At 39.8% G+C, this 24,559-nt stretch overlaps 4 protein-coding genes across 5 annotated transcripts in view; 3 read left to right on the top strand and 1 right to left on the bottom strand.

Moving 5' to 3' along the window:
• Positions 1-4,133, top strand: part of letm2 (leucine zipper-EF-hand containing transmembrane protein 2) — a 13,334-nt gene extending 9,201 nt beyond the window's left edge. For both annotated transcript variants that reach the window (XM_087849256.1, XM_087849257.1), the window contains exons 6-11: positions 60-263; positions 703-822; positions 1,384-1,503; positions 1,830-1,928; positions 2,271-2,339; positions 3,638-4,133. In XM_087849256.1, the coding sequence (XP_087705382.1) occupies positions 60-263; positions 703-822; positions 1,384-1,503; positions 1,830-1,928; positions 2,271-2,339; positions 3,638-3,694 (669 nt within the window). In that variant the 3' untranslated portion in view covers positions 3,695-4,133. The remainder of the gene's footprint in view (positions 1-59; positions 264-702; positions 823-1,383; positions 1,504-1,829; positions 1,929-2,270; positions 2,340-3,637) is intronic.
• A 1,716-nt stretch (positions 4,134-5,849) lies between these two features.
• LOC102797051 (uncharacterized) lies at positions 5,850-8,748 on the top strand. Its single transcript, XM_035907262.2, has 2 exons — positions 5,850-6,001; positions 6,759-8,748. Exon 2 carries the CDS (start codon positions 6,769-6,771, stop codon positions 8,101-8,103), a length of 1,335 nt encoding a protein of 444 aa, XP_035763155.2. The 5' UTR covers positions 5,850-6,001; positions 6,759-6,768; the 3' UTR covers positions 8,104-8,748.
• Positions 8,749-13,395: 4,647 nt separating this feature from the next.
• On the top strand, positions 13,396-18,907 carry LOC118454094 (uncharacterized). Its single transcript, XM_087849254.1, has 2 exons — positions 13,396-13,525; positions 17,407-18,907. The coding sequence occupies exon 2, from the start codon at positions 17,414-17,416 to the stop codon at positions 18,518-18,520; it is 1,107 nt and encodes a 368-aa protein (XP_087705380.1). The 5' UTR covers positions 13,396-13,525; positions 17,407-17,413; the 3' UTR covers positions 18,521-18,907.
• A 1,399-nt stretch (positions 18,908-20,306) lies between these two features.
• On the bottom strand, positions 20,307-24,384 carry prnpa (prion protein a (Kanno blood group)). Its single transcript, XM_006789930.3, has 2 exons — positions 24,173-24,384; positions 20,307-21,954 (listed from the first exon to the last, which is right to left on the bottom strand). The coding sequence occupies exon 2, from the start codon at positions 21,951-21,953 to the stop codon at positions 21,423-21,425; it is 531 nt and encodes a 176-aa protein (XP_006789993.2). The 5' UTR covers position 21,954; positions 24,173-24,384; the 3' UTR covers positions 20,307-21,422.
• Positions 24,385-24,559: the final 175 nt, after the last annotated feature.

The following is a 24,559-nucleotide window of genomic DNA, read 5'->3' as shown; positions in this document are numbered from 1 at the left end:
TTTGAGGGATGACTGAAGAAGCTTTACTATAGTAATGCGTCCGTAACTTTCCATTTCAGGTTCGGGGCACAGGAGAGCAACCCCAAACGAAGGACATTGTCCGCTTCTCCAAGCTGTTTGAGGACGAGCTGACGCTGGAGCACCTGGAGCGCCCCCAGCTGGTGGCTCTGTGCAAACTGTTGGAGCTGCAGCCTATTGGCACCAACAACTTGCTGCGCTTTCAGCTGATGATGAAACTCAGAGCCATCAAGTCGGACGATGAGGTGAGACTGAGCACCGCCACCCGAAAGCTCGTTACCACAAGTTTACAGCTGTGACTAGGAGAAATACACAAAGGCTGTAAAACTAAACAACCATTAATCATCTCGGGTGACATCACAGGATGGGTTTAATCATCTGCCAGTTATGATCAGATTATCCTTTTCTCTTCTTTCCTGCTTTACTTAGTCTCTGATGTTACTGCACATAAAAATAGTGCATCTTTAACAAGAAGTAAATCTGTAATAAATGTCTCTGACTTGACTTGTTTGAGATCAGTTTTACTACAATGTTTCTTTTTAAGGTAGAAAGTTCTGAAACACCAAATATATCCTCTTTTTACTGTGCTGCATATGTACACAGCTGCTAGACATACGTTGATCAAGCTAAAGAGTAACTTTTCTCATGCTTCAGCTTTTCACTTCCTCTTTCATCCCTTCACAGATGATTGCGGCCGAGGGTGTGGCGGCCATGAGTGTGTCAGAGTTGCAGGCAGCGTGCCGCATTCGTGGGATGAGGTCTCTCGGTCTTACTACAGATCAGCTTCGTGAGCAGATGCAGCAGGTGAGCAGCCGGTTTTTAACGTGTTTTCTTTAAGCGTTCGGTTGGGAGTCGCCCACAGACAACGCTGTTTGAGATCAGCTGGAGCAAAATGGTTCAGATTTGCTCTTGAAGACAAGTTTATCTTAGAGAAAAATGAGGAGTACTGTAGGACATGATGGCAAGTTATTGGTCCAGTTATTGGATCTGCTTTTCAGCCCGTTGAGACTAATATTAGCAGGTTTGTCAACTTTGCAAAATAAATGCTTACAAATACAGGCATCCAAGAACATCCATTCAGTGCAATATAAATGCACTGAATGGGTTTTAATTAGAAAAATAATAAAGGAAAATGAGGAAATAACAGAATAAAATAAATAAAAAAGTTATTGGCGTTTACAACGACACAGATCTAAATTAATGAGACAATCTCACCACCACCGATTTTTCCAGTTCTTCAAGTCAGGATCAGGCTGACGTCTGATCCAAATATCAGAGCTATTTAGAAAAAAACCTTTTAATCAAAAGCAAACCTTTTATACCTTTCCAGTAATCTCTTTTAATAAATGTTTTTCTCTCATCTAGTGGCTGGACCTGCACCTGAATGAGAACGTTCCTCCATCGCTGCTGCTGCTCTCCAGAGCCATGTACCTGACAGACCTCAAACCCAAACCCCACGTCATCCCGCCTGTTCCTAAGATCGAGGTTCGTCCTTCGCAGACAATTTAAAATCCTACAACTTAATTCACTGACCTATCAGTCCAGGCCAGTGAAAGCTGCACAACGCTTAACACTCCAGCTGTTTAAAAAAAACAAAACAGGATCGTCTTTGCTAATCATGATGGAAATAAAAACTGTTTTAAATACAACCAAAAGAACAGAGTAGAAAGTAAAAAGCTGGAAATATAAAAACAGGTTTTGAATGTGAAATAGAGCACATCTGAGAAAGAGAACGATAATCAAATTAAACCAGAGCAGTTTATGATTTTAGACGTGTTCTTCTCACCTCATATTTGTTGGTTGGTCTGCAGAAGGTTGGTGTTACTCCAGAGGAAAACCCAGTAGCAAATACAGTCCCAGTCAGCAGCGACAGGTTGGCAGACCCTGCACTCATCATCAAAGACAGACCGGTCAGTGCACGCCTAACAAAACCAAACACTGAACCCCAACAACACATATGAGCACGAGATCAGATGAACTGTATTTATGACACAGGAAATTGGGCCAAAGCTGCAGATCTGCAGAGATTTCCTCCTCAAGACCAAAACTTTATTTTCATGCTGGAGGAGCTCTGCTGCCCATTCTCAGGCATACTTGAGTGCATGGATATTTTCTGAGATATAAGGGACAAAATAAATTACTAATCTTCATTTATACCTCCCAACACAGGACATAAAGCCAGTCAGTTGTATCCATTATTATTATCTAATGATATATTTATCATATTTTTCTTCTCCTCAATCGACTTTTAGGCAGAGGAAGTGAGAGACAAAGCTCCAGCTGTGTCAGACAAACCTCTGACTCCTGCTGAAGTCCTTCAGGTGAGTGTCCACAGAAACCTGAATGGTTTCCAGTAATTTTTTCCACTTTGGTCTCATTCATCTGTCACACTGACCTGAACATGCGATTGACGTGCTCTTATGATAAATCTTTTAGGTAATCACTGAAAGCAGAATAAAACATAGACACAGAACAATAAATTAATCCGTGAGGGTTAAAAATATCTGAAAACGACCTGTGACTGTCACACAGTCACATTTATCTTTTAAAGTCAGTCCTCCCAAGATGCGTAAACACATTTTAAGATTCCTTGTAGGGATTTTTTTTCATCTTATTTTTAGCATCTTTCAAACGAGTCTAATTTCAAATGTTCATGACTGCCATAAGTCCTGGTCGTTTGATTTCTCCTTTGTTTATTTATGTTTTAAAGACGTGAAATCATTTTTATCTGTCATGATAAATCAGTGAAACATGTTAATGATGCCTTTGCAAACTCTGGGCCTAACGGAGCGCTTTCAGAGCTGATTAGTGGTGAAATATTCACTCCTGGCTGCTGATTCGAGGTGTCCTTTAAGGTCCAGAGAGATTGTACTGTGCTGCAGTTTGTGCACGGTGTGAGTGATGTCAGGTGATGAGCTTTTTCTCTCGCCTTTCAGTTGTGCAGAGCACCGTTTGCTCACCCTGCCCCCCCAGAGTGAGACGGCCAACAGGGAGGTTTACTGAAACATCCTGAGGCAGTCTAAAAATAGCATGAGTGTGGGAAACCTTAAGAAAATACCTAAGGGGAGATTGGATTTGTGCCTTACGTTTTTTATTTTAAAGTTTTGACATTTTAGACACTAAAGTTAAAGGGATGCACTGTTATTTGGGTGTATTATTAGGATTTTTTTGTGCAGATGTTTTAAAAATATTTTTTCTACATTTGGAAGATCACACAAATCATGGGATCCAAAACAAATACACAAAGATGCAGACATCTTTTTACCTCTTTCCTGCAAACACCTTCCGCTCTTTATGGATTGTTAATATATTCACGGCTAGTGTGTAAAAGGCCAAGTCAAGCCACAGGTCTAGGTGTATGGGCTTCTTTATCTACCCACAGCTCATGGCCGTAAATTCTTCAGAATTACATATTCTTCGATGTGTTTGCCGTGTTTTCTCAGTGTCTGGGTGCCATGCTGCAACTCGTTTGACCCAGGCAACAACGTCACTGTGTCCAATGTATTTCTTGGGTCACTGCAGACTTATTAACAGCGTTAAGAAGAAATTTGTTTTGTGTCTTGATACATGTTCAGTAGGAGATGATGATGTTTAAACACTCTTCCAATCTTTTCCACAGTCCAAAGCGGCAATAGAAGGAACCCAGAAGAGCAAGATCAGTGCGAACGGCGTGTGAAGATGAGCAGGAGAGCCTGGAGCGAGGGGAGGAATGGACGGGGCTAAAACCCCTTATTCTGTTTTTGAACCAGCATCTCACCCAGGAGTCCTGCCCGCTCCTCATCTTCCTCACTGCAGGTTCGGCGGCTTCACCTCAGCAGCCTCGACCCTCAGCTTTGCGCACTCCGATCTCTGACACTCTTCCAACGTGCTACCGCCCCGGCAGTCAGCTGATGGCTGCTGATTCTGTGACCTGAAGTCATTTCCTGGTGAACTGTTTGTGATGGCGATGGTTTCTCCTTTTGTACATTTGTAAATATGCTCATTTTTGTTTTTGTGTTCTGTAACTGAAGCAGCAGCAGCTTTGTACAGTTTGTTACGCGCATACCAGGTTTCATTTGCAGGCGTTTTTAACTCCTGTGCCAGCTGAGAGAGAAGTCAACCCTTTTCTTTTTTTTTTTTTCTTCCTTTTTTCCCCGCAGTAGCTGCCACACCTTCGTTAAAGTCAGCTGTAGGCACCAGAAAGATGCTGCCTACATAAAATATAAAAGGTATTAAAATGTCAGAGATTGAGTTGATCTGATGGTGAAACAGCGGGTTTAGACTGGGGGGGTGATGACGACGTGCTGCTGTTAAGTGAAGAGGGGTTCGTCATTAAGTGCGAGCTCACTGGTACAGCCACTGAAAGGACCAGCTATTTCAAGTGTATTATGTTTTAACACTATGATGCTAAAGAGTCTTTAAACGGAAAATGCTTGATGTCCGCTCACGTGGAGAAGCTGTAAGCCTGAAACATGAGATGATTATTTTTTGGTATCGTGGCGGATTTGCCCAAATGTCTAACATCGTTATGCCTCCATATTTACTGTCATCAAAGTTGGAAGGTTTCTCCAGCTTTGTGTGTGTGATGCTTCAAACTCCCTGTAAACATTTAATGGAGAAGCAACTTGTGTGGTGTTTTATTTCTTTTTTTCTTTTTACCCCACTCGTTGCTGTTTATCCGTAGGCACCTCCTGGAAGTGGATGTCATAACTGAAAGGACATTTTAACTCCAATCATTGCTGGTTAAGACTTGTTTCACTGGTTTTACACATGTGCCTAAGGTTAGAGGGTGATTGTTTGTCATCAGAATATATTATTTTGGTTTTTCAGTCACCTGTTTGAAGCGCCCAGTTGCACCTTTTTCTCTATAGAAGAATGTCTCCTGTTTGCCCCCTTTCCCGTTTGATCCAAATGATTCCTCGACTTATAATCACCAGTGTTGTTACTGATGGGAAAAGCAGACACCTTTTAAATCAGCTCTACATCCTGCGCTGAAGGAGATCAATAAAAAGACTCAAAACTTCCTTTGTCTCTCTTTTGTGCTTCAGTTTTTAATGGATGTGAACTGTTTTTGCAACATTGTGTCATCAGTAACGGATCAGTGCTTTCTAAAGAAGCCTGTGACAAGAACAGATCAGATGAAGCTCAGGAAGTGCAGAGAGTTTAATGCGATTGATGTCAAACAGCTCTTAAAGAAAAAGCTGGAGCTTAAAATCAGAAGTAGAGACTATAGAGGTGTCGGCCAAGGGCTTTGTCTATAGTCACCTGCATTATATTGATGCTGCTGGGCAGCAACATCCAAACAGAGCTGCTCTGAGGCCTTCATCATATGGAGAAACAGAAAAGGAAAAAGAAGAGAGTGCAACAGCAGCATGGTGTATCAGTCATTTGGCCCTTCATCTGAAACTGTTTTTGGATTTTTTAATATGGACTTCTGTGAAAATGAGTTTAGATCACTCATTCCCAAACTTAAGGATGTCACAAACCAAAAGACACTACTGTTCTCCCCCCGCAACACCCTCACGGCCCACCAGGGGGCAGCACCCCACACTTCTAACCCCTGGTTTAGAAATTTGCAGATCTCGTAGTCAAAGGAAATCTAGATTTATGGTTTTGAGAAACATCCCGATTACTTTTCAGTAAATTATAATTTTTTAAAAAAAATCTAAAACCTTTCATCTAATGCCAACATCTGTGGATGGATGACACCAGTGTGAGCTGCTCTACACCTGCGCTGTGAAGGATATCAAAGACATTTTTAAAAGAGTCAGAAAAGTTGTTGTCTTTAGTTTGAGCTTGAGTCAAAGGTTTAAATGAATGTGTTTTCTCTGGGTGGAGATTGACAATGAATGACAGAGTGAGTGTGTGAATGTCTGTGGTGTATTTTGGGAGATGGTGACGGGAAGGGGGTTGAATTTTTTGTCGCCATGGGGACAGGAGGGGCTGACATTTGAAGTTTATCTCATACACACGCAGTGCAGCCGTGGACTCGCTGGAAGCACCGGTCAGTATGTGTTTGTGTGCTTTGGGGTGAATCTGTCTTAACCTAAACGTTTTACACGCTATGGTGTCCTCCCGCCTCTTCTCAAAGAGCAAACAGAGCCAACATGATTACACGCTCGACCTGGTGAGAGACTTTACGTGGACATCAGGTGGTAGATAAGTTTTGTGCACTTCTTGGTTTTCCTTTTGGTGGCGGGGAGCGATTCAAGAAAGAGTTTTGCGTTTTAAAAACAGCTATAAATATGGCTGGCTGCTAAAAGACTACTCTATTTTAAGCTCGCCAGCTTTAACGGACCTACAGCTTCGTGTTGATAACAGTAGGGCAAGAATGTGTCGTGCAAAAGCATATGACGGTTGTAATATATGCAATGCACTGATACAGTTACATGCATTTCAAAGATTATTCAGAGGTTTTTCTAACTTCACAGTTAGGGTCATGCATTTAAAATATTTTAAGGTTTCAGTGAGTTAAATGTTTTTCATTTATATTAAATAATCATAAGACAGCACTGCGCAAGTACGGATCAGTGCTGTTAAAGGCAGAGCTGTGCACATAGATTTACAATAATGTCACTCAACTCTATGGGGGTTTTAGTCACAAAATAGACTGCACACAAAGAAAAGGAGGAGGACTCCAGGTGTGAAAAATGAAAGCTCGTAGAAGTGCCTTAAACCTGCAGTTTAATGGCTTGCAGAAGACAAATTATAATGTTACTCTCGTCTTCCTGTTTGCTTTCTTCTCTGACTTCTCTCTGCAGTGGTACAAAGATGAAGCCAACACTTATAGCCATCTTGTGTCTACCTCTTCTCGTCATTCACATTAAACCTTCACTGGCTTCCAAAAGTGGAAAGTTTCCTCAGATAATGAATGCTTTTAAGAAGCCTTCAAAAACAAAACCTAATCTGGACACTAAGTCTAAGACCCAACAGTCCACACAGTTCAACCAAGGAGGGTACCCCCAACAACCAAGTAGACCAGGAGGATACCCCAACACAGGAGGCTACCCTCAACAACCAAGCAGACCAGGAGGATACCCTTACCAAGGAGGTAACCCCAACCAAGGAGGTTACCCTCAACAACCAGGCAGACCAGGAGGATACCCTTACCAAAGTGGGTACCCTAATCAGGGATTCTACCCAGGGTACCCAGGACATCAAGCTGGTGCTTACCCAGCACCGGTCTACCCATACAGGGGCAGTTATGACAGTTACGGGGGTTATCCAGGTGGATACATAAACCACAACCCAAACAACAAAATCCTGAGTCCTCACTATGCCAGCAGCTTTGGGTATGGGGGTTATGGTGCTGGTGGCGGCTCTCCCTTCTCAAACTATGCAAAGACACAGGGCTTTGTTCCCTCTGATAAATCCAAAGGTTTTGGTCGCAGAGCAGCATTGGCGGCAGCTGGAGGCGCTCTGACAGGAATGGCCCTTGGCTACGGGTTAGGACGGTTCCCCCGTCCTCACTTTCACTTCCACAGCCCCCAGGAGGAGTATTACTACAACTACTACATGTACAGGAAGTATGGTATTATATCTACTGATACAAATGACTTCAGCAGAGATTACGAATACATACAAGTTGACGTAACATTTGATAGTTTCATAAAGTCCTGCATGAATAGAGCAGATCTTCTCCCTGTAAAGAATCAAAAACCAAACCTCAAACCAGCTGTGACTACATCTAAACCCCCCACAGCTGCTACTGTGAACTCCACCATTGCATCAATTACTGCTGCTCTTGGCACTGCCAGCAGTGCCACAAGTAACAGCACCGCAACGAAAAACTCCTCAACCGATTCCCCTTCAACTCCTCACCCTCCGAATAAGTATGTAGACAATCCTGCACCTGCAGCTTCACAGCTTCTCCAAACTGATGATGACGACACAGTGAGCATTGTGGAGATTGGTTACCCAGCACTGATCACACAGGTTAAGCTCAAGAGGTGCATCGAACTTTACATCGTCAATGCTGAAAGAAACTTGAAGAAAAAGACCAAACTTGAAAGCAGCAGTGGGGCGCAAAGACTGCAGACAGACCTGCGAGGGCTTTTCTCTGTCATCACCAGCATCATAGTGATCCTGCAAACACAGCTGCACTAAAGCCTTCTTTACACAGAGAAACTTGTGTGACGTGTCGCTCATTTGGTTTTTTTATCTGACCAAATGAGTGTGCGATGAAACACTCACTACCCATATGCAACACTTTCACAGCCCACCAGGGGGCAACATAGCAGACTTTTATAATCACTGGTTTTTGTAAATATTCGCAGACACCAGAAGAATTGTAATCAAACTCTAGATGTTTGGTTTTGAGAAACATCTCAGTGAGTTTGGAGTAAATTATAATAAACAAATGTAAACGTTTTCATCTTATGATTCATTTTGGGTCATAAATTGTGCATGAATGACATCAGCCTGAGCTGAACTAGCTGAGTAGAGTATGCTTTAACTAAGATTGTAAATAAATTAAAGTTTGTAAGCATGTCAGCATGATAGAAGCAGGATGAATCTGAAAACACTAGTGTGAGCTGCAGATGGACTCTCATTGTATTTACTGAAGAAACCTGATTGGTATGAGCCCTAAAGATGATCCATTCTGATCTATTACATATATGATGGAGTCAAATATGTTTAAAGTCAAAAATTTTCCAAAACCATGCAATGGCCAGATTGGAGTCTTTACTGGGCTAATTCTGGCCTTATGTTTGACACCCTTGCAATAAACAGTAACCTCGTGTGATTGAAGTTGCACCTTTTTCCTCTGTAGTTTCCTCTCCTCTTCTGTTTGATTTAAATGAATCCACAGCCTTTATGATGAATTTTTACTTCAGGTCAGCTGGGATAAGTGATCGATGGAGAGAATTTCGACTGCAGTCACAGAAATGCTACACAGGAGGAAACAGGCAGTACTAGACCACAAGAGCAAAACATAAGAAAATAATTTGTATTTTATCTGACACGTTATAGGACAGATTTACTGAAGGAAATTATTCACAATTGCAGAATGAGCTACTAAAAATGCATTGTAATTTCTATACAAAGTCACACTTCAGTAAAAGCAATGTGATATAGTGGCTCAAAAATCCAATGTGAGCTCAGGTTTCCCACAAGTGCTTCTCTCTGAAAACAGCTTTCCACTTACCATGTTACTGTGCCATGTGGATGTAGAGTGCACCGCATAGTTTGAATAGCACACTGCAACATTGAGGGATTAATCTAACACACTAAAGATTTTCTTTTTTACAGATTGAGCAGAGAGAAGTTGCTCGCTGTGTGCGCACTGCTGAGAAAAGGAAGTTCATTTCAGTTAATTTCCGCTCTGTTTCATGAAAACAGTGTTGCAGTGCTAAGTTTTAGGACCGCGATATCAGCTTTGAGTCATCCACGTAAAGTGCAGATTACGTAAATCGTAAATCCAGGAGATTTTTAACGTCAGAAGACGCTTTCAGCTCCTACAGATGTTAGTTAGTCTGACCCCAAATGTTCCTTCTTCTTAAAAAAGCCAGCTTTCGTAATGAAGGGATATTTGGCGAATTGAGGGGAATTTAAAACTGCTGGCTAAGGGTAAACGTAAATTCATTAAAATTATAATTCATGCCGGCAGTAATGACACCCGTTTATGTCAATCAGAGGTCACTAAAATCCATATTGAATTCCCCTGCCCAATCAGACCAGGAGTGTCATGTTTAGCCGGATGATCTCTTTAAATAGCTGTCTGTCTGAGTGGTGTCCAAAAAATGACGTGGGCTTCATAGATAATTGGGAAACTTTCTGGAGGAAACCTGGTCTTGTTAGGAGAGACGGCATCCATCCCACTTTGAATGGAGCAGCTCTCATTTCTAGAAATCTGGTCAACGTATTAACCCCACAAAATGTGACCAGGAAACAGAGTTGCAGTCTTACACGCCTCTTTGCAGCTTCTCTCCTCCTGTTATCCCCCCAAACCCCATCCCCTAACTGTGTCAGCTTCCAAACAGACAAAAAAAACAACAACAAAAAAACCCCCAACTAAAAACCGACTTAAATATAAAAAAACACAAAGAAAGAACAATACAGTATCCACATCTCAACCAAAGAGTAAAACAGTGAAATGTGGATTATTAAACATTAGGTCTCTTTCTTCCAAGTCTCTCTTAGTACATGACTTAATAATTGATCAACAAATCGATTTAGTCTGCCTTACAGAAACCTGGTTGCAGCAGGATGATAATGTTAGCTTAAATAAAACAACAGTCCTGAGTCATTCTAACTATCAGAAACCTGAAGCACAGGCTGAAGGGGCGGCGTGGCAGCAATTACAGCCTATTACTCAAACAAAGACCATGACCCCCCCACCCCCACAAAGGAGACACTCCCTGTTTTTGCCACACAAACATCCTCCAGTGACCAGCTGAGAGCTTTTTAACCTCAAGTGGTGAAAGCAAACACTTTACTCCATCATATCAGTAGGGGAGACCGGGGATAGTTCTAATGTGGGTCAGTTGTAACACTTCCAATTTCTCCAATCAGGGCTAAGTTTCAAATGATGTGACTCATCCTGTACATGCCCAATTCAGTTCTGCTATCACATGTGAAAAATCAGCACATTTTGTCAAACACAGACAATATAACACGAAAAAAAGTAATTTGTATGCCAAAAAGTAAGTTTTTCTACTTTATTATTATCTGCTTTGCAGTTAAACTCATCAAACCTAAATGATGTTATTTGTATGTCTATGGGGATATATTCTGTGTAGGTCTTTAGTGCTAATGTTTTAGCCGTTGGCTGTAATGTTAGCTAGTTCATAGCTATAGGAGTCTGGGTCAGTTGTAACAATAATGCAGATGTTACAACTTACCACACTATTACTTTAACTTATATTAAACAAATTGGGGCAACGACATCAGCAGAGAGAGGTTCACTGGTCGCTTTTGTATGCGGTTAATGCCATTGGCAACACAATTCCTCCACTGTTTGTGTTCCCACACATACATTATGCAGACCAGAGATGGACCAGCAGGAAGTATTGGTAGTGGAAATAAATCAGGATGGGCGCAAGAAACAGATTTCCTCATCTTTCTGAAGCACTTTGCAAACCACACCAAGGCAAGCCATGATAAAAAGTAATGGAATTGCGATGCTGGTGAACAACTACATTTTTTCAGTTTCATTGTTATGTTCAAAATTGGTGCAAGAGTTGTAGGTTATAATGCCCACTCAGCCAATGAGGCCAAACTTAAGGAAGACCAACCAAAATTTATGAAATATTCAGTTGCAGAAAATTCGATAATTTGTCTTTTTTGGGGGGTTGGCATATGTTCAAAACCTAGATTTCTGCAGCTACATAAATGGCTCTAAGTGCATTCATGTGTTGAATAAAAAAAGATTACATGTTAAAATTTTGTCAGTTTCCTTATTTCATTGTGTTACATTTCACCCCAGGATATGTTACAACTAACCCAGACTATGGGGTTAATTGTAACATTTCACTCTTTGTGTTTGAGACCATACCATGCAATGAGTAATTGTGCTGCAGAGAAAATAGCTGCACTATTTAATAGCAGAGACATGTAAATACTTTGCATTACATTTTGAATCCACTACCTTAAAAGAGCTCCAAGCTACAGACAGAAATGTTAAAAATGTTACAACTATCCCCGGTCTCCCCTACGCCTCTTTTTACAGTCTACATTATACAAATAAACACAAGAGATTGTCAGGACACAGATAAGCAAAGATAACTGTTCATATACAAAATAATTTACATATCAAACATTTCTTTAGGTCCAGTCGAAATTGGACAGTGGAACTTTTTTTTTAAAAATGCCATAAAGACAGTTTTTTAGAGTAAACAGAAAAAAAACTGAACAATGTCGGAGCCCTGGTGATGGAGCGCAGTTTATTTAATTACGTTAGTACATTTATAGTGAACTCAAACTTTAAATATTTTATTTAGATTTTGTTGTTTTTCTACTTCTGCTTTCTTTATGTACAGTACTGTGCAAAAGTCTTGAGTCATCCCTCATTTCCACCCAGACAAGGTGTGATGGTCTGGGCAGTCTGTGGGGGGTAGGGGTTGTTTTGCGCTCTCTCAGGTGGAGTGCTGGGTCGGCTGTTCTTGTTGGGTCTTGTTTTTCCTGGTCACCAGGAGCACTCATCCATGATTCTCACTTCTGCATTACTGAGTAGTACTTAAAGACTGGCCTGTGCCTCCATTTTCTGTCAGATTGTTGTATCCTCAATGGTCTTACTTGGCTCCTTCATGCTTTGTGGCCTGTTTAAACCCTGTTTCCTCTCTTGTCTGTTTCCAGTGTCTCCTCTGGTGAAAGGATGGCTGACGTTTTCACACTGCCATTCCTGCTTTGTTGTAGACTTCCCTGAGTTCAAGTGCACCGCCACTCAAACCCGTTACTACAACCTGGCTTCCTGCTACCAAAGGAGTACTCTCCATGGGTTTCTCCCAGTTTCCTCTGGCTAGCCACTGATCCCTCTGCAGTCTGTCGATAAGCGAGCAGGCTTTCAACTCCATTTCCTTCAGAACTTAAAATTAATTATAGAACAATCACCTTTGGCAGAATCTAAATCTCTTCCTCTCGAATAGAGCTCCCCTGCCATGCTCCTGTAGTCAGAAACTCTTACCTGCTGCCATTTTTTCTGTTACCTCCCAAGTGTAAACACATCTTTTAAAACTGCAGCGTGTTTCTGGGTCCAGCTGTTTCAGTCCACTCATTTGGTAATTACGACACATGCAGCCAGACCTTTTCACTCATTTTCAACCCAGTCCTTATACCTGACCATTTTCAGAGAAATGTTTTTGTTTGTAAAGCCAGTTATCACTGCTCTATGAATGATTCAAGCATACAAAGGCACCCGAGTGGATACTTTCACAAACAACAACGAACCAGTTTTAATGTTATATTTGGGCACTTTGTTCCTTTTTGACAGGTATAATAGAATAACTGCACTAACAAGCTGCTCCCAAAGAGCTATTAGCTGCAAAATAGCTTTTTCTTAAAAAATAAAATAAAAAATAAAATAAAATTAGTCCCACTGTCGCCAAGTGCTTACACTTGGGTCATCTTATTGCTGGGATTTTCTCTGCATTATTGTAGGGCCTCTACCATACAGTATTAAGGTCACTGTTGTTGTGATTTGGTGCTATATGAATAAAGTTGAATTGAAAATGGAATAATTTATTCTTTCAGTATGAGCCGAATGTACGGTATATGGTAAAACGTTCAGTAAAGCAGACACTTAAAAGTTGAACCATTAGTAAGTACACGCACTAAACTCTCGCTGCTGATTGGCTGTGGGCCCTTAATTGATTATTTTTCCATTTCCTTTTCCCCGGTGGATGCCGAGAATCGACTCCACCCCAGCCCTGCCCCCATCATCTGTTTTTAAGCGACCCACATCTCTCGTGCGGCCATATGTCAGCCAGAAATGAAACAGTTGAAATCATAACCGGAGAGGTACGAGCGCCGCGGGGACATTATCGAAGACAAACAGGGAGGACTCATCTAACTCACGGTCACCACACAGGTGAGGCTGTAGGTAAAGTAGAGCAATTAATGTTTCTACCTGCGATCTGTGCGCAGTTCACGTCACCTTGAGTAAACAGTCTTTATCTAACCGAGTATCAGGCAGTGGTTATTGCAGGGCGTATTCCAGTGAAGTTTTCTCCTTTTAATATGAATTACCTGCATTAATATGTAGTTATAAATAAATTCTAACAACACGTAACATATGTTTTAATTGTTTCAAGGAACAAACCATCCACCAGGCAACTTGTTATTGCCTCCCATATCGCGGCTGCTCTTTAACAACAAGTTACAGGGAAAGGCATCACATACAGTTAAAAAAACGTTTTTACAAGTATTTAAAGCAAAAATCATCGATTAGTTATCACTAGTCGCTGTATTAGCTTGAGACAAATAAAAATGCTTACCATACCGAGGAGGTTATGTATAAAATAAAGAAAATACCTTTATTGCAAGTCTTTAATATATAATTTATAATCAATCCACTCCTTTTTAGCCACTTAAAATATTTTTATATAGCTATTATGTTATATTTGTTACAAAGTCAGCTGGCCTCTTGAAGAACAGTGAGCGTTTGACATTCATAAATAAAGAACATATAAAGGTCGCTTTGCCAAAAACCAATTTAATCTTTTAACTCATGGTAGAAATGGCATAAAATAGCTTGAGATCATTCACGACAGATATGCTTGACGTACATTTCACAGATTAAAGGCAAAAAAGTCATTTAAAACTGTTTAAATACAATCGCTTTTTGGCACAACACCAGAATAAATAAAACTTAATTAATTTAAATAAGACTTAATTTTAATTGCTGTGTCACAGCAGCCGAACTGTTAAACACGACCTATAACAAGATCTGACAAGATAATTTAAACAACAGTTGTCGTTTTTTTAAGTACACAAAAGCAGGTATTTGTGTGTGAGGCGGGGAAGATTTTCGGTATCCAAAAATGCTGAGATAGTTAAATAAACCCTCCTTCTCCAGTTTGTCCACAGACCTTTTTTTCCTTCTTCTTTCTTACTTTTTTTTTTTTTTTTGCCTTCACTGTGTGGTTTTGCAAAAACAATGGCTCATTCCGTTATTTCAGATACTGATCAATTAGCGTCATGCCTCTCAGGCTGACACACAGCGGAAATCCGCCACACAGCGCCACTAAGGCGCCTGTCTAATGGAATTTCCTTTTTATTTATATATTTTTTAAAGCCACACCTTCTGAGACAAGGATTTGTGGTTTTTCCACGTCATGTCTGACAACAGACTGAGTAGTATTCAATTTTGTAGTAACACATTACAAACAACTGGACAGACAGTTAAAATAATTTTTAGTAGTAATATATTTTATTGTCATTTAAAATGTGAACATGCTAATATAAACCCGTTAGCTCATATATAATTGTATATAACTCCTATGAGAGTTATTTCTTAATTTTCTTGTTTGTTTGGTTTTTTTTTGTATATTTGTCCCACTATAATGTTTCAGATTAACAAACAAATTTTTATAGTAGACAAAGATTACCGGCGTAAATATAAAGTATCATTTTTAAATGATGATTTCATTTAAAAAGCTTATCAAACCCCCTTATTTAATCATGAATCAACTTTGATCAATCAAATTTTTTGGAACCTGAGTTCAATTTCATTAGCCACACCCAGGCCTGGTTACTGCCCACCTGCTGAATCCAGAAATAACTTACAATATTTGTATTGCACATTTAAAACCAGAGGTACACCAAAGTGCTTCACAAAATCCACTAAAAGCAGTAGCAAAATACAAATGCAAATAGCAGGTGGAAAGCATTGATTAACCAAGCACACAAGATAAGCAGATACCGAAATAAAACGTCAAAAGCAAAATCAATACAAAACCTTGTTCAACAAAACAGAAGAAAAGGGTACTTACAAGAAGCGTACTCTAGATAGCCAGGAAGGCTAAAGCAAATAGATAAGTTTTCAATCGAGATTCTGGATCGAGTCAGATGCACGAATAGCTTGTGGGAGATTGTTCCAGAGGTTAGGTGCAAGTGGAGCGAAAGCACGGTCACCTCTGCTCTTTGCAGTGACCTAGGTTGCTCCAAGAGCAATTGGCCTGATGATCTCAGTGCTGTCAATAAGCAATAAGATTTTAAAATCAATGTGCTACTTAAATCGATGGTATCTGACAAAAGGAAGCAGGTTAAAAGATCTCAAAAAGCAACACACCATGATCTAAAGAAGCGGCTGAGAAACAAAGTCATTGACATCTATGAGTCTGGAAAGGGTCACAATGAACCAGTGTATCAAAATGACTCCAAGAGCACATCAACGACTCATCCAGGAGCTCACAAGACTGGATAACCACATCTAAAGAACTGCAGGCATAAACTAACACAGCATTTCACAAAAAGACCATCGTGCCAACAGTCTGGTGATGGTCATGGTGGTGGTAGTGATGCTCTGGGGGTGTTTTGCTTCTTGACTTGGATGACTTGCTGTAGTTGATGAAACCTTGAATTCTGCTCTCTACCAGAAAATCCTGAAGGAGAATGTCCGCCCATCAGTTCATGCCCTGAAGCTCAAGTTCATTTGGGTGATGCAGCAGGACAGTGAGCCAAAGATGTTTTACCCCCTTAATAACTACTTAGGTTTTTTGGATGATTTGAAACATGTAAGTGTGACAAATATGTGAAAACCTAAAAACCAGGAAGGGGGTAAATACTTTTTCAATGCATTGTACATATTTATGTCCTGGAAGCAAGATATTTTAAAATTCTGATAGTTGAAAACAAAATTAAGATAAGAAAACTACCTTCATCATCTACAGTTCTTCATCATTTTAATAAACATTACTTACCCTCCAATATAATATCTGTTTGATTATCCACCTGCCTGTTTCATTTTCATATTTGTATTTAATTTTGATATATGTGCTCGTATCAACTTGTTTTAAAAAACAACTTTCATTACAGTTCTTTCAATTACAACAAGCAAAACAGATGAGAAAATAACAACAGTTTGAACTACACCCTGCATCGTTACATGATCACACTGCCTCAGCATCACTTCTAGTATCATATTTCTGTGATGTGATTTGCAACTCAATAAAGAGCTTGAGGAGTACTCAACACTGACATTACACAGCACTGTGGAGATGTCACCAATTACAGCCTCCAAGGTTCAGGTTCTGCATCATAAAGCTATCAGCACTGACATTGGCAGACTCTCAGGAGAATTTCCAGTTTTCCTTTTGTTACTGAAAGCCGAAAAAATGAAACCCTGTTGTGTTTCCACATGTCTAAGCTGCTCATTTGCCTTCTTGCAAATATAATATCTCAAACGTGGCAATTAAGCACCAAAAATACAATCCGGAAACACAGAGATTGATGAAACAATCAGACAAAAATGCACCTAAGAAAGTGAATTTTCTACTGTGCAAAACAAAATCCAGTGCATACACGACTGAATGCAGCTGTCAGCGTCTCTGCTCCAGCCTTCCTAGTTTCCTCCAACACAATTACAAATTAAAAAAAAAAAAAATGCTGAGATGGTTTGCACATGTGCAGAGGAGGCATAGTACACATGAGCAAAGGTGCTGAATATGGAGATTTCAAAAAGGAGGAATAGAATAAGACCACAGAGAAGATTGAATTTGGTGAATTTAGTGAAGGAAGACATGCAGGGGGTGGTGTGACACAGGACGATGCTAGAGGTAGGGTAAGATGGAGGGAGACGATCTTCCCCTAAAGAGAGCAGCCAAAAGAAGAACACACGTATGATTTTAGGTTTCTGCTGCTAACAGCTCTCTAGCACTAAAACTAAAATAATAAAGTGACATTAACACTACATAAGTACAAAATTAAAAGTGATATGCTCTAAATATTATCTCATATTTGTCTCCACAGAGTGAAGATGAAGCTCCATTCATTGTCCATGCTTTGTTTGTCACTTCTCTTGCTTAATACCCCTTTCTCGCTGACCAGGGGAAGGGGAGGGAGAGGAAAAAGTTCGGGCAGCAAAAAAGTCTCTTCGGGCACCAATACAGGATACAAACCTAAAAAAGACTCCACCCCTCAGGGTGGCCATCCAAAACAAAACAATCAGGGCAGTCCTGGACAGCAAGGCAATTATCCCAGACAACCAGGTGCAGCAGGCAACCCTAACCAGTATCCGGGACAAAGTTCTCCATATGGAGGGTATGGAGGAGGTTATGGAGGCTATGGACGGTATGGAGGAGGTTATGGACGGTATGGAGGAGGTTATGGAGGTAATCGTCCTTCTGAGAAATCCAAAGGGTTTGCTCGCAGTGCAGTAGTAGCTGCAGCTGGAGGTGCGGTGGCAGGAACGGCCCTGGGCTATGGGTTAGGACAGTTCTCCCGTCCTCACTTTAATGTCCGCAGCCCTGAAGAGGAGTATTATTACAAACATTACATGCACAGGAACCATGGGTCTAAAATCCAAACTAATAGAAATACTAACAAAAATACTAATACTAATACCAATACCAATACTACTGAATACAGCAGCGACAAAGGAGGACATGCCGTAATTACTCAACCCGTTCAGAGTTATGAAGACTACATGGATGCCTGTATGAAGAGGTCTGACATTTTGCCCGTGAAAACTCAAAAGCCCCAAATCAAACCAGGTGCAACTGCCACAGCTACGACCAAAACCAACACGTCTACTCCCGTGACATCAGAGAGCAACGACACTGCCACAGAAAACCCCTCGACCCCTACCCCTGCAAGTCCAGGCCCTCCAAATCAGCCCGAAGAAGATGACACGGTCAGCATTGTGGAGATCGGCTACCCGGCACTGATCGAGCAGGTGAAAACCAGGAGATGCCTGGAGTTGTACATGGCTTACTCCATGAAGTACATGAGACAGGAAGGGCCGAAAGACGGGAGTACAGGAGGGGTAGAAGGATTGGAGATGGGCTTTCAAAGACTTTTAGCAGTAGTTACAAGTGCTATACTCATGCTACTTAACAGCAATGTACCTGTGCTGCTGCACTGAGATGTTCATTTGACATTATAGAGAATGTGTTCATGAATAAGGTGAAAGATGATAAGATGAAAAATAACTTGGTGGAAAGAAACCTGTAATCCTTTCTTTAGTTTGTGCTGACTTCTGCTGTGAGATTTTATACTTTATTTTATACTTTATGCTTCATATAAAGCAAACATTGACGACACAGATAGCTGACTTGTGATTACAGAAGAAATTAAAATAGTTACAAAGCCTTTTCCTGTAACTGTAAAACAAAATGAGCTAAAGGGTTGTTTCTTATGGGAGAATGTGAATGTTTTCATGAATCGTAAAGGCTTGCACTTTTTCCTTGTCATGTTAAATAAATAAAATAGCTTTACTAACTTGTACTTGTGGATATTTCATTGCTTCGGAGCTGGCAAGTGACAATGTCTCGTAGCATAACTTGTGTTACTCATTTACAACCAAAAGTAGAGTCAGCATTGGATTATGCATTTATATGTTATTTTATCCATCCAGCACCTCCAAATCTGGGATCATGAGCCCGTCCAGGCCTCCTCCACACCATTATTGTGTTGGGTAATGACATAATTTTCTCTTGGGGAATATGCTACACTAAGCTAGATGTTGTGATGGGTTTTTCTTTCCCTTTTAAAGGATCATGTGATCATTCAGCGCCGTATTAGTCTGTAGATTTCCAGACATTCAATGATCCCTAACAAATTTATCAAACTGTGTGATTTGGCCCCCCCTAAAGGTCCCAGTCTCTCTGATAGACTTGCTTTGTAAAGAATGGTCTATTTTACTTGTACTGATTCCCTCAATGTCACATTTAAATCCCTTGTCAGACCTTTAACCTGCTTGATTACAGAAATAATTAAGAACTAGCAAACACTTATCAGCTCAAATTAAATATGAACCCCTGAAAATAGGGCACCGTGTATAAAAATGGCTGCGGCTCCATAAAGGTTAATGCAATATTTTTGTTAAGCATTTCAAATTAAAGCTGCCCGTCTGCACGTTGACCTTTTATTGATTTTATAATTGTAGGTCCAGTGTGTTGGTACACAAAATACCAGACATAACTGTGGTGCTGTTGCAAAATAATTGCACTATTTTGATTTTTACACTTAAACGTTTCAGATAATCAAATCAATTTTTATATTAGACAAAGAAACCCGAGTAAATGCAAAATGCAGTTTGTAAATGATGATTTCTTTTATTAGGAAGAAAAAAGCTGTTCAAACGACCTGAAACCGTGTGAAAAAGTAATTGCCTCTCCTTGTTAGATTATAAATTAACTTTGATTAACCACTTTTTTTTTTTTGGAATGCTCAGTTCAGTTTCACTAGCCACACTTAGCCCCGATTATTGCCATCATAACACAGTGCTTCATGTCACAATCTAAAGAAACTCAAGAACAAATGAGAAACAAAGTCACTGACGTCAGTCTGAAAAGGATTACAAAGGTTCCTAAGGCTTAATAATAATCTAAAATGATGCGGTTAGCATGGAGAATAAATGTCAACACGAAGCTATATCACACATTTATTTTACATTCATAACAGTATTAAATATTAAAGAACATTCTTTAATAAAATCTACAATTGATCATAAAACATTTAATTATGCAAATATGTCAATGAAAGCAATACTTAAAACTATAACCTATATACAATATACAGCATAGGTGAAATTATGTAACAATTGTGAGTACAAGAAAATAATTATTATAATATGATGTGTTAAATTTGTTTAGATCCGAGGAATAAGGAAGGATTTGTCTGTGTTTCAGTTTGGCTTAGCTGTGTGTGTAATTGTGTAATTGTTTAGAGGGAAAGGAATTTATTGACACTGGGGGTCTGCTGTCATAAAAGGAGACAGGAAGCTACAGCTTGTACCTTTAATAAAAACTCATAATTGTTATAAACTTAGAAGTAGGTTTGCAGGAGACTCTCCACCATAAATATAAATGTAAATATAGGACAACAAGAGGCCAATGGCCCAGTGGATGCAGAGTGGGGGTCTCAGTGTTTGTAATATGTTAACTCTGTTTTCTATGTTGTGTAGAGGAATTTACACAGAGACACACACAGTGCTTTGACTGTTACGACGCACCCACACCTACATGCACACTCACTCATGTGCACTCACATAGACACACGGGTACGCGCACACACAGGCACTCACGTGCTCGTGCATACACACACAGACACAGAGTTTGCAGCACACCATGGGGGTTTTATGATGGGGTCACTTCTATAAAGCTGACTGTAACAAACAAAGGAGTGGAAGATCTGCAGAGGGACCTTGCATGTCTCCCCTTCTAGAAGATGCATGCTTAACAAGATGAACAAAGGTTTTTGTGAAAATGACTACTGAGTCCGGTGCCGTCTCTGGATGCCCGAGGAATAAAAAAGAACCGGGGTGAAACTGATTTCGCAACACAATGAAAAAAATATTTAAATTTGGTAATTAGAAAATGACATTAACATCTAATCCTGACATTGTTCCTTGAGGTAGACTTAACTTAAAACAGATCTAATTAATTCCTGCTCTAGCTTTACAGACTGTAGTCATCACCATATGTATAAAAACAGTGGCCACATTAAAAGAAGTCAAAAATGGGACAGGATAGCAACATCACATCAAATCAGATTACATTTTGTGACTTTAATAATGATTTTTGACCGCGTGTTTTCATATTCAGCGTAATGGTGTCACATTGATAAGTCAAACTCCTCTTATTGTCCTCACACAGGGTCACTGAAGTGTCCACAAAACAAATTGGCAACAGGTTTTTATTTCTGAAAACTCAAATTTCAGGTGAACTGTGACTTTAAAAATGTCCCCTTTACAGTAGGATGGGTTATTTTTGAAAGGAGGGTTTTTTCTGGTGTGTTTGTAAATCTCAGCTTCGTCTCTAGCGCTACATGAATGCCACCCAGTGGCCCATGAGCAGGGACATTAGGGAGCCAATGACAACAATGATGCTGTTGTAGATTGGGCCACTGGATGCTCCGGTGTAGTACTCCACATCACCAGAGCCCTCTGGCTCATAGCCAGGGCGGGGGCCATAGCCGTAACCACCTCCGTATCGTGGGTATCCATAACCTCCTCCATACCCTCCATATCCACCATATCCACCGTATCCTCCGAATCCTCCGCCATACCCATACCCAGGACGGCTCAAAGCAGAGCCGATCATGGATCCGCCTATTGCTCCTGCAGCAGCTGCCCCAGCTATTTTCCCGGCACTGGGGCCACTGCTCTGGACAGGCGGTGGTCTGTAGGGCTGACCTCCCCACCCGCGGCTGTAGCCTCCTCCTCCTCCTCCTCCTCGGCTGAACCCACCACCTCCACGTCCACGGCGGGCCTCGGAGCCGGGTAACAGTGTGGCCAGGAGCAGCACACAGAGGGCCACTGTGGAAAGTTTGTGCATTTCCAACGTGATTTTCATCCTGTCAAAATAAGATTATAGAAACTTTATTAGGACTGAATTGGTTAATGAGATTAATGAACTTCATTAGTAATCGCTTTTACATTTTTATAGACTTGCTTTTACTTCTATTACATGTTACATCATCTTTCAGTTGTGCTGTTAATTTTTTTGCTCAGCTTTGTTCTGTCATTGGCATTTAAAAAATGATGTATTCATTTTGTTATTATAAACAGGAAAATCTAATTTTTGTTTCTGCTGTTGCTGTTTTAGACTATACATAGTAAAATAATTACCCAACAAGTACCAACCAAGGATTTCTTTTAAATCATTTAAAGAGAAAATATTTATTTGCATTATTACTACTTGAATTACTGGTGAGTACTTAAAGCAATTTATTTTTTTTAAACTATACTTTATACATTATATAAAATGGAAAGGTTCTTGAACTCACACAAACACACTGATGAGATGTTCTCAGTGCAGCTTTAGTGCTGCTGTGTGGTATTATTACACTGCTGATGAATTAGGAACAGCACAGATCACTGCTCTTAATCCATCTTTGAGAAACAAAGCTTACACAAGCACTGTGGCATGAGTGCAGACAAGGGATCAGATCAGACTCATATTTTCTAATGCACCTCAGTTAGGATCCTGTAGATGGGGTCTGTTTCTAAATCTATGGATTAGCTTGTTTTTGTTGGGATGGAATTCATATTTTCTTAATTCTGAAATCGGACTATTTTTGACCTAATCCCAAATTATGGACAGGCTAAGACATAAGCTAACCATGTAAAAAGAATTAGAGAAAGATGACACAGGCTGTAAAAATAATGTATTAACAAACATCCAGGCTACATTTACATATATGAGGTTTAGGTGTAGGCTATGCACCATAAATACAATATTATTGATATATTATTATAAAATATCCAACATTAAATGATGTAAACTCCAAAAAAACCAAAAACCTAGTAAAAACATCTTGCATTAAGAATGTCACTGCTATAATCCGTACTAACAAAATATTAGTGAAGATTGTACTTTATATACAGTGTGGAAGGACAAGTGTATTTTTAAGTACTGTGAAGTCTAAGCAGGTCCTGTATCTAATAATAATCTCAGTAATGAGGTGAACATGAGGACTAACAGAGTTAGTGACTTGTTTGTGTCACTAAAAAGTATCTCAAAATTTTAATAACTCAACTTGAAATATTGAATCATGTTGAAATATTGAGATAAAAGTGGGTGGCAATTTCTGTTTTTCTGTGGCAGAAATACGCTTGCGTCAAAACATTTACTCAAATCTGTACACTTTTGATGTATGCATGACTACATTGAGTGGGTTTTTTAATGCTACTTTGCACATGCACTCTGACACATTTTAAAAAGAAATATTGTACTTTTTACTTTTATTCACCAGCTTTATTTTAATTACGTCTTCTCTGGATGAGGATTTAAATAGATCATTTTAATAAGTATGTTATAGAGTTTTAAGAAATACTCTCCAGTATTTAAAACCCCTAAAGCAGTTTCACCTTGACCAACTGCGTCACTGAAGGATAGCTCACATATTAGAGCATCGATAACACCAATCCTCTAATAAGGATCGCTATCACTGAATCATAACTACCTCTGTTTTTCAAACTTTAAATCCAATTTAAAGCAAAGTTTAATCCGCTCCACTTAAATTCTCTTTTATCAACCATTCAGTCTATAAATCCAGGTTGGTTTTACATATTATTATTAAGTATCCATGATTAAAAGAGAACTTAGATTTGACTTTTTATTCATTATAATCCTTGTTTGTACCTTGAGAAGCATTCATATTAATTGTAATTAGTACAACCATGTGTTGCTTGAGAATTAGGATTTGACAAATACCACAGTCTTTGTACGCTGTATGCAACTTTTATATTACATTACTTTGTATAGTACTACTAATTCTTTTACAAAGAAATGAAATACATGTCCCACCACTGATTATATGACCATGACATCATTAGCTCTGTCAACAGGCGGTGTACACTCTCTAATCTGTGTCCTCTTACAAGGTAACTCGAGCTATAATTACACTGGGTCAATTAGTTTGAGAATAATCCAGTGACTCTCAGATTACAGCTACACTTTCTAGAGATAAGCTTTAACTCACTGAGCCTCATACAATAAACATCCCACATTTTAATATAAATTAGTAACATGAAGAAAAAAGAGAAAAAATAGAAATAAAAAAGTCTTACCTGCAAAATTAATATTTTTTTGTGTGGCAGAGATTTGGATGGTATTCCTCTTTGGGAAGCTGAAGCCAAAAGTGATGTTCACAGCTCAGACTCCTCTTCTTGTCTGTGGGAAAGTATGTTTCAGGGCCAGCCTGTTATCCGTCAGACAATCTCAATCACCTCATTGGCTGACTGCAATAAGCTGCTGGTGCTGCCGACATCATGCATAAATACCTGAGAGCGCGGGCTTAACATTTGCGTTTCTAATTTTATCTGAATTATTTAACTCTCTGAGTAAACAAACCAGAATGTTCAGCGAGCTCTCCCGAAGCTTCTGCCATCATCTGCCACTGCAAACGAATTCAGCATCGTTAGGTAACAGTGACTGCAACAAAAACGGATGAGAAC

This window comes from Neolamprologus brichardi, chromosome 12 (genome assembly GCF_056152115.1).
Source record: "Neolamprologus brichardi isolate AB-2024 chromosome 12, ASM5615211v1, whole genome shotgun sequence".
NCBI classification, from domain to species: domain Eukaryota; kingdom Metazoa; phylum Chordata; class Actinopteri; order Cichliformes; family Cichlidae; genus Neolamprologus; species Neolamprologus brichardi.
This window is presented reverse-complemented; position numbering and strand designations above follow the sequence as displayed.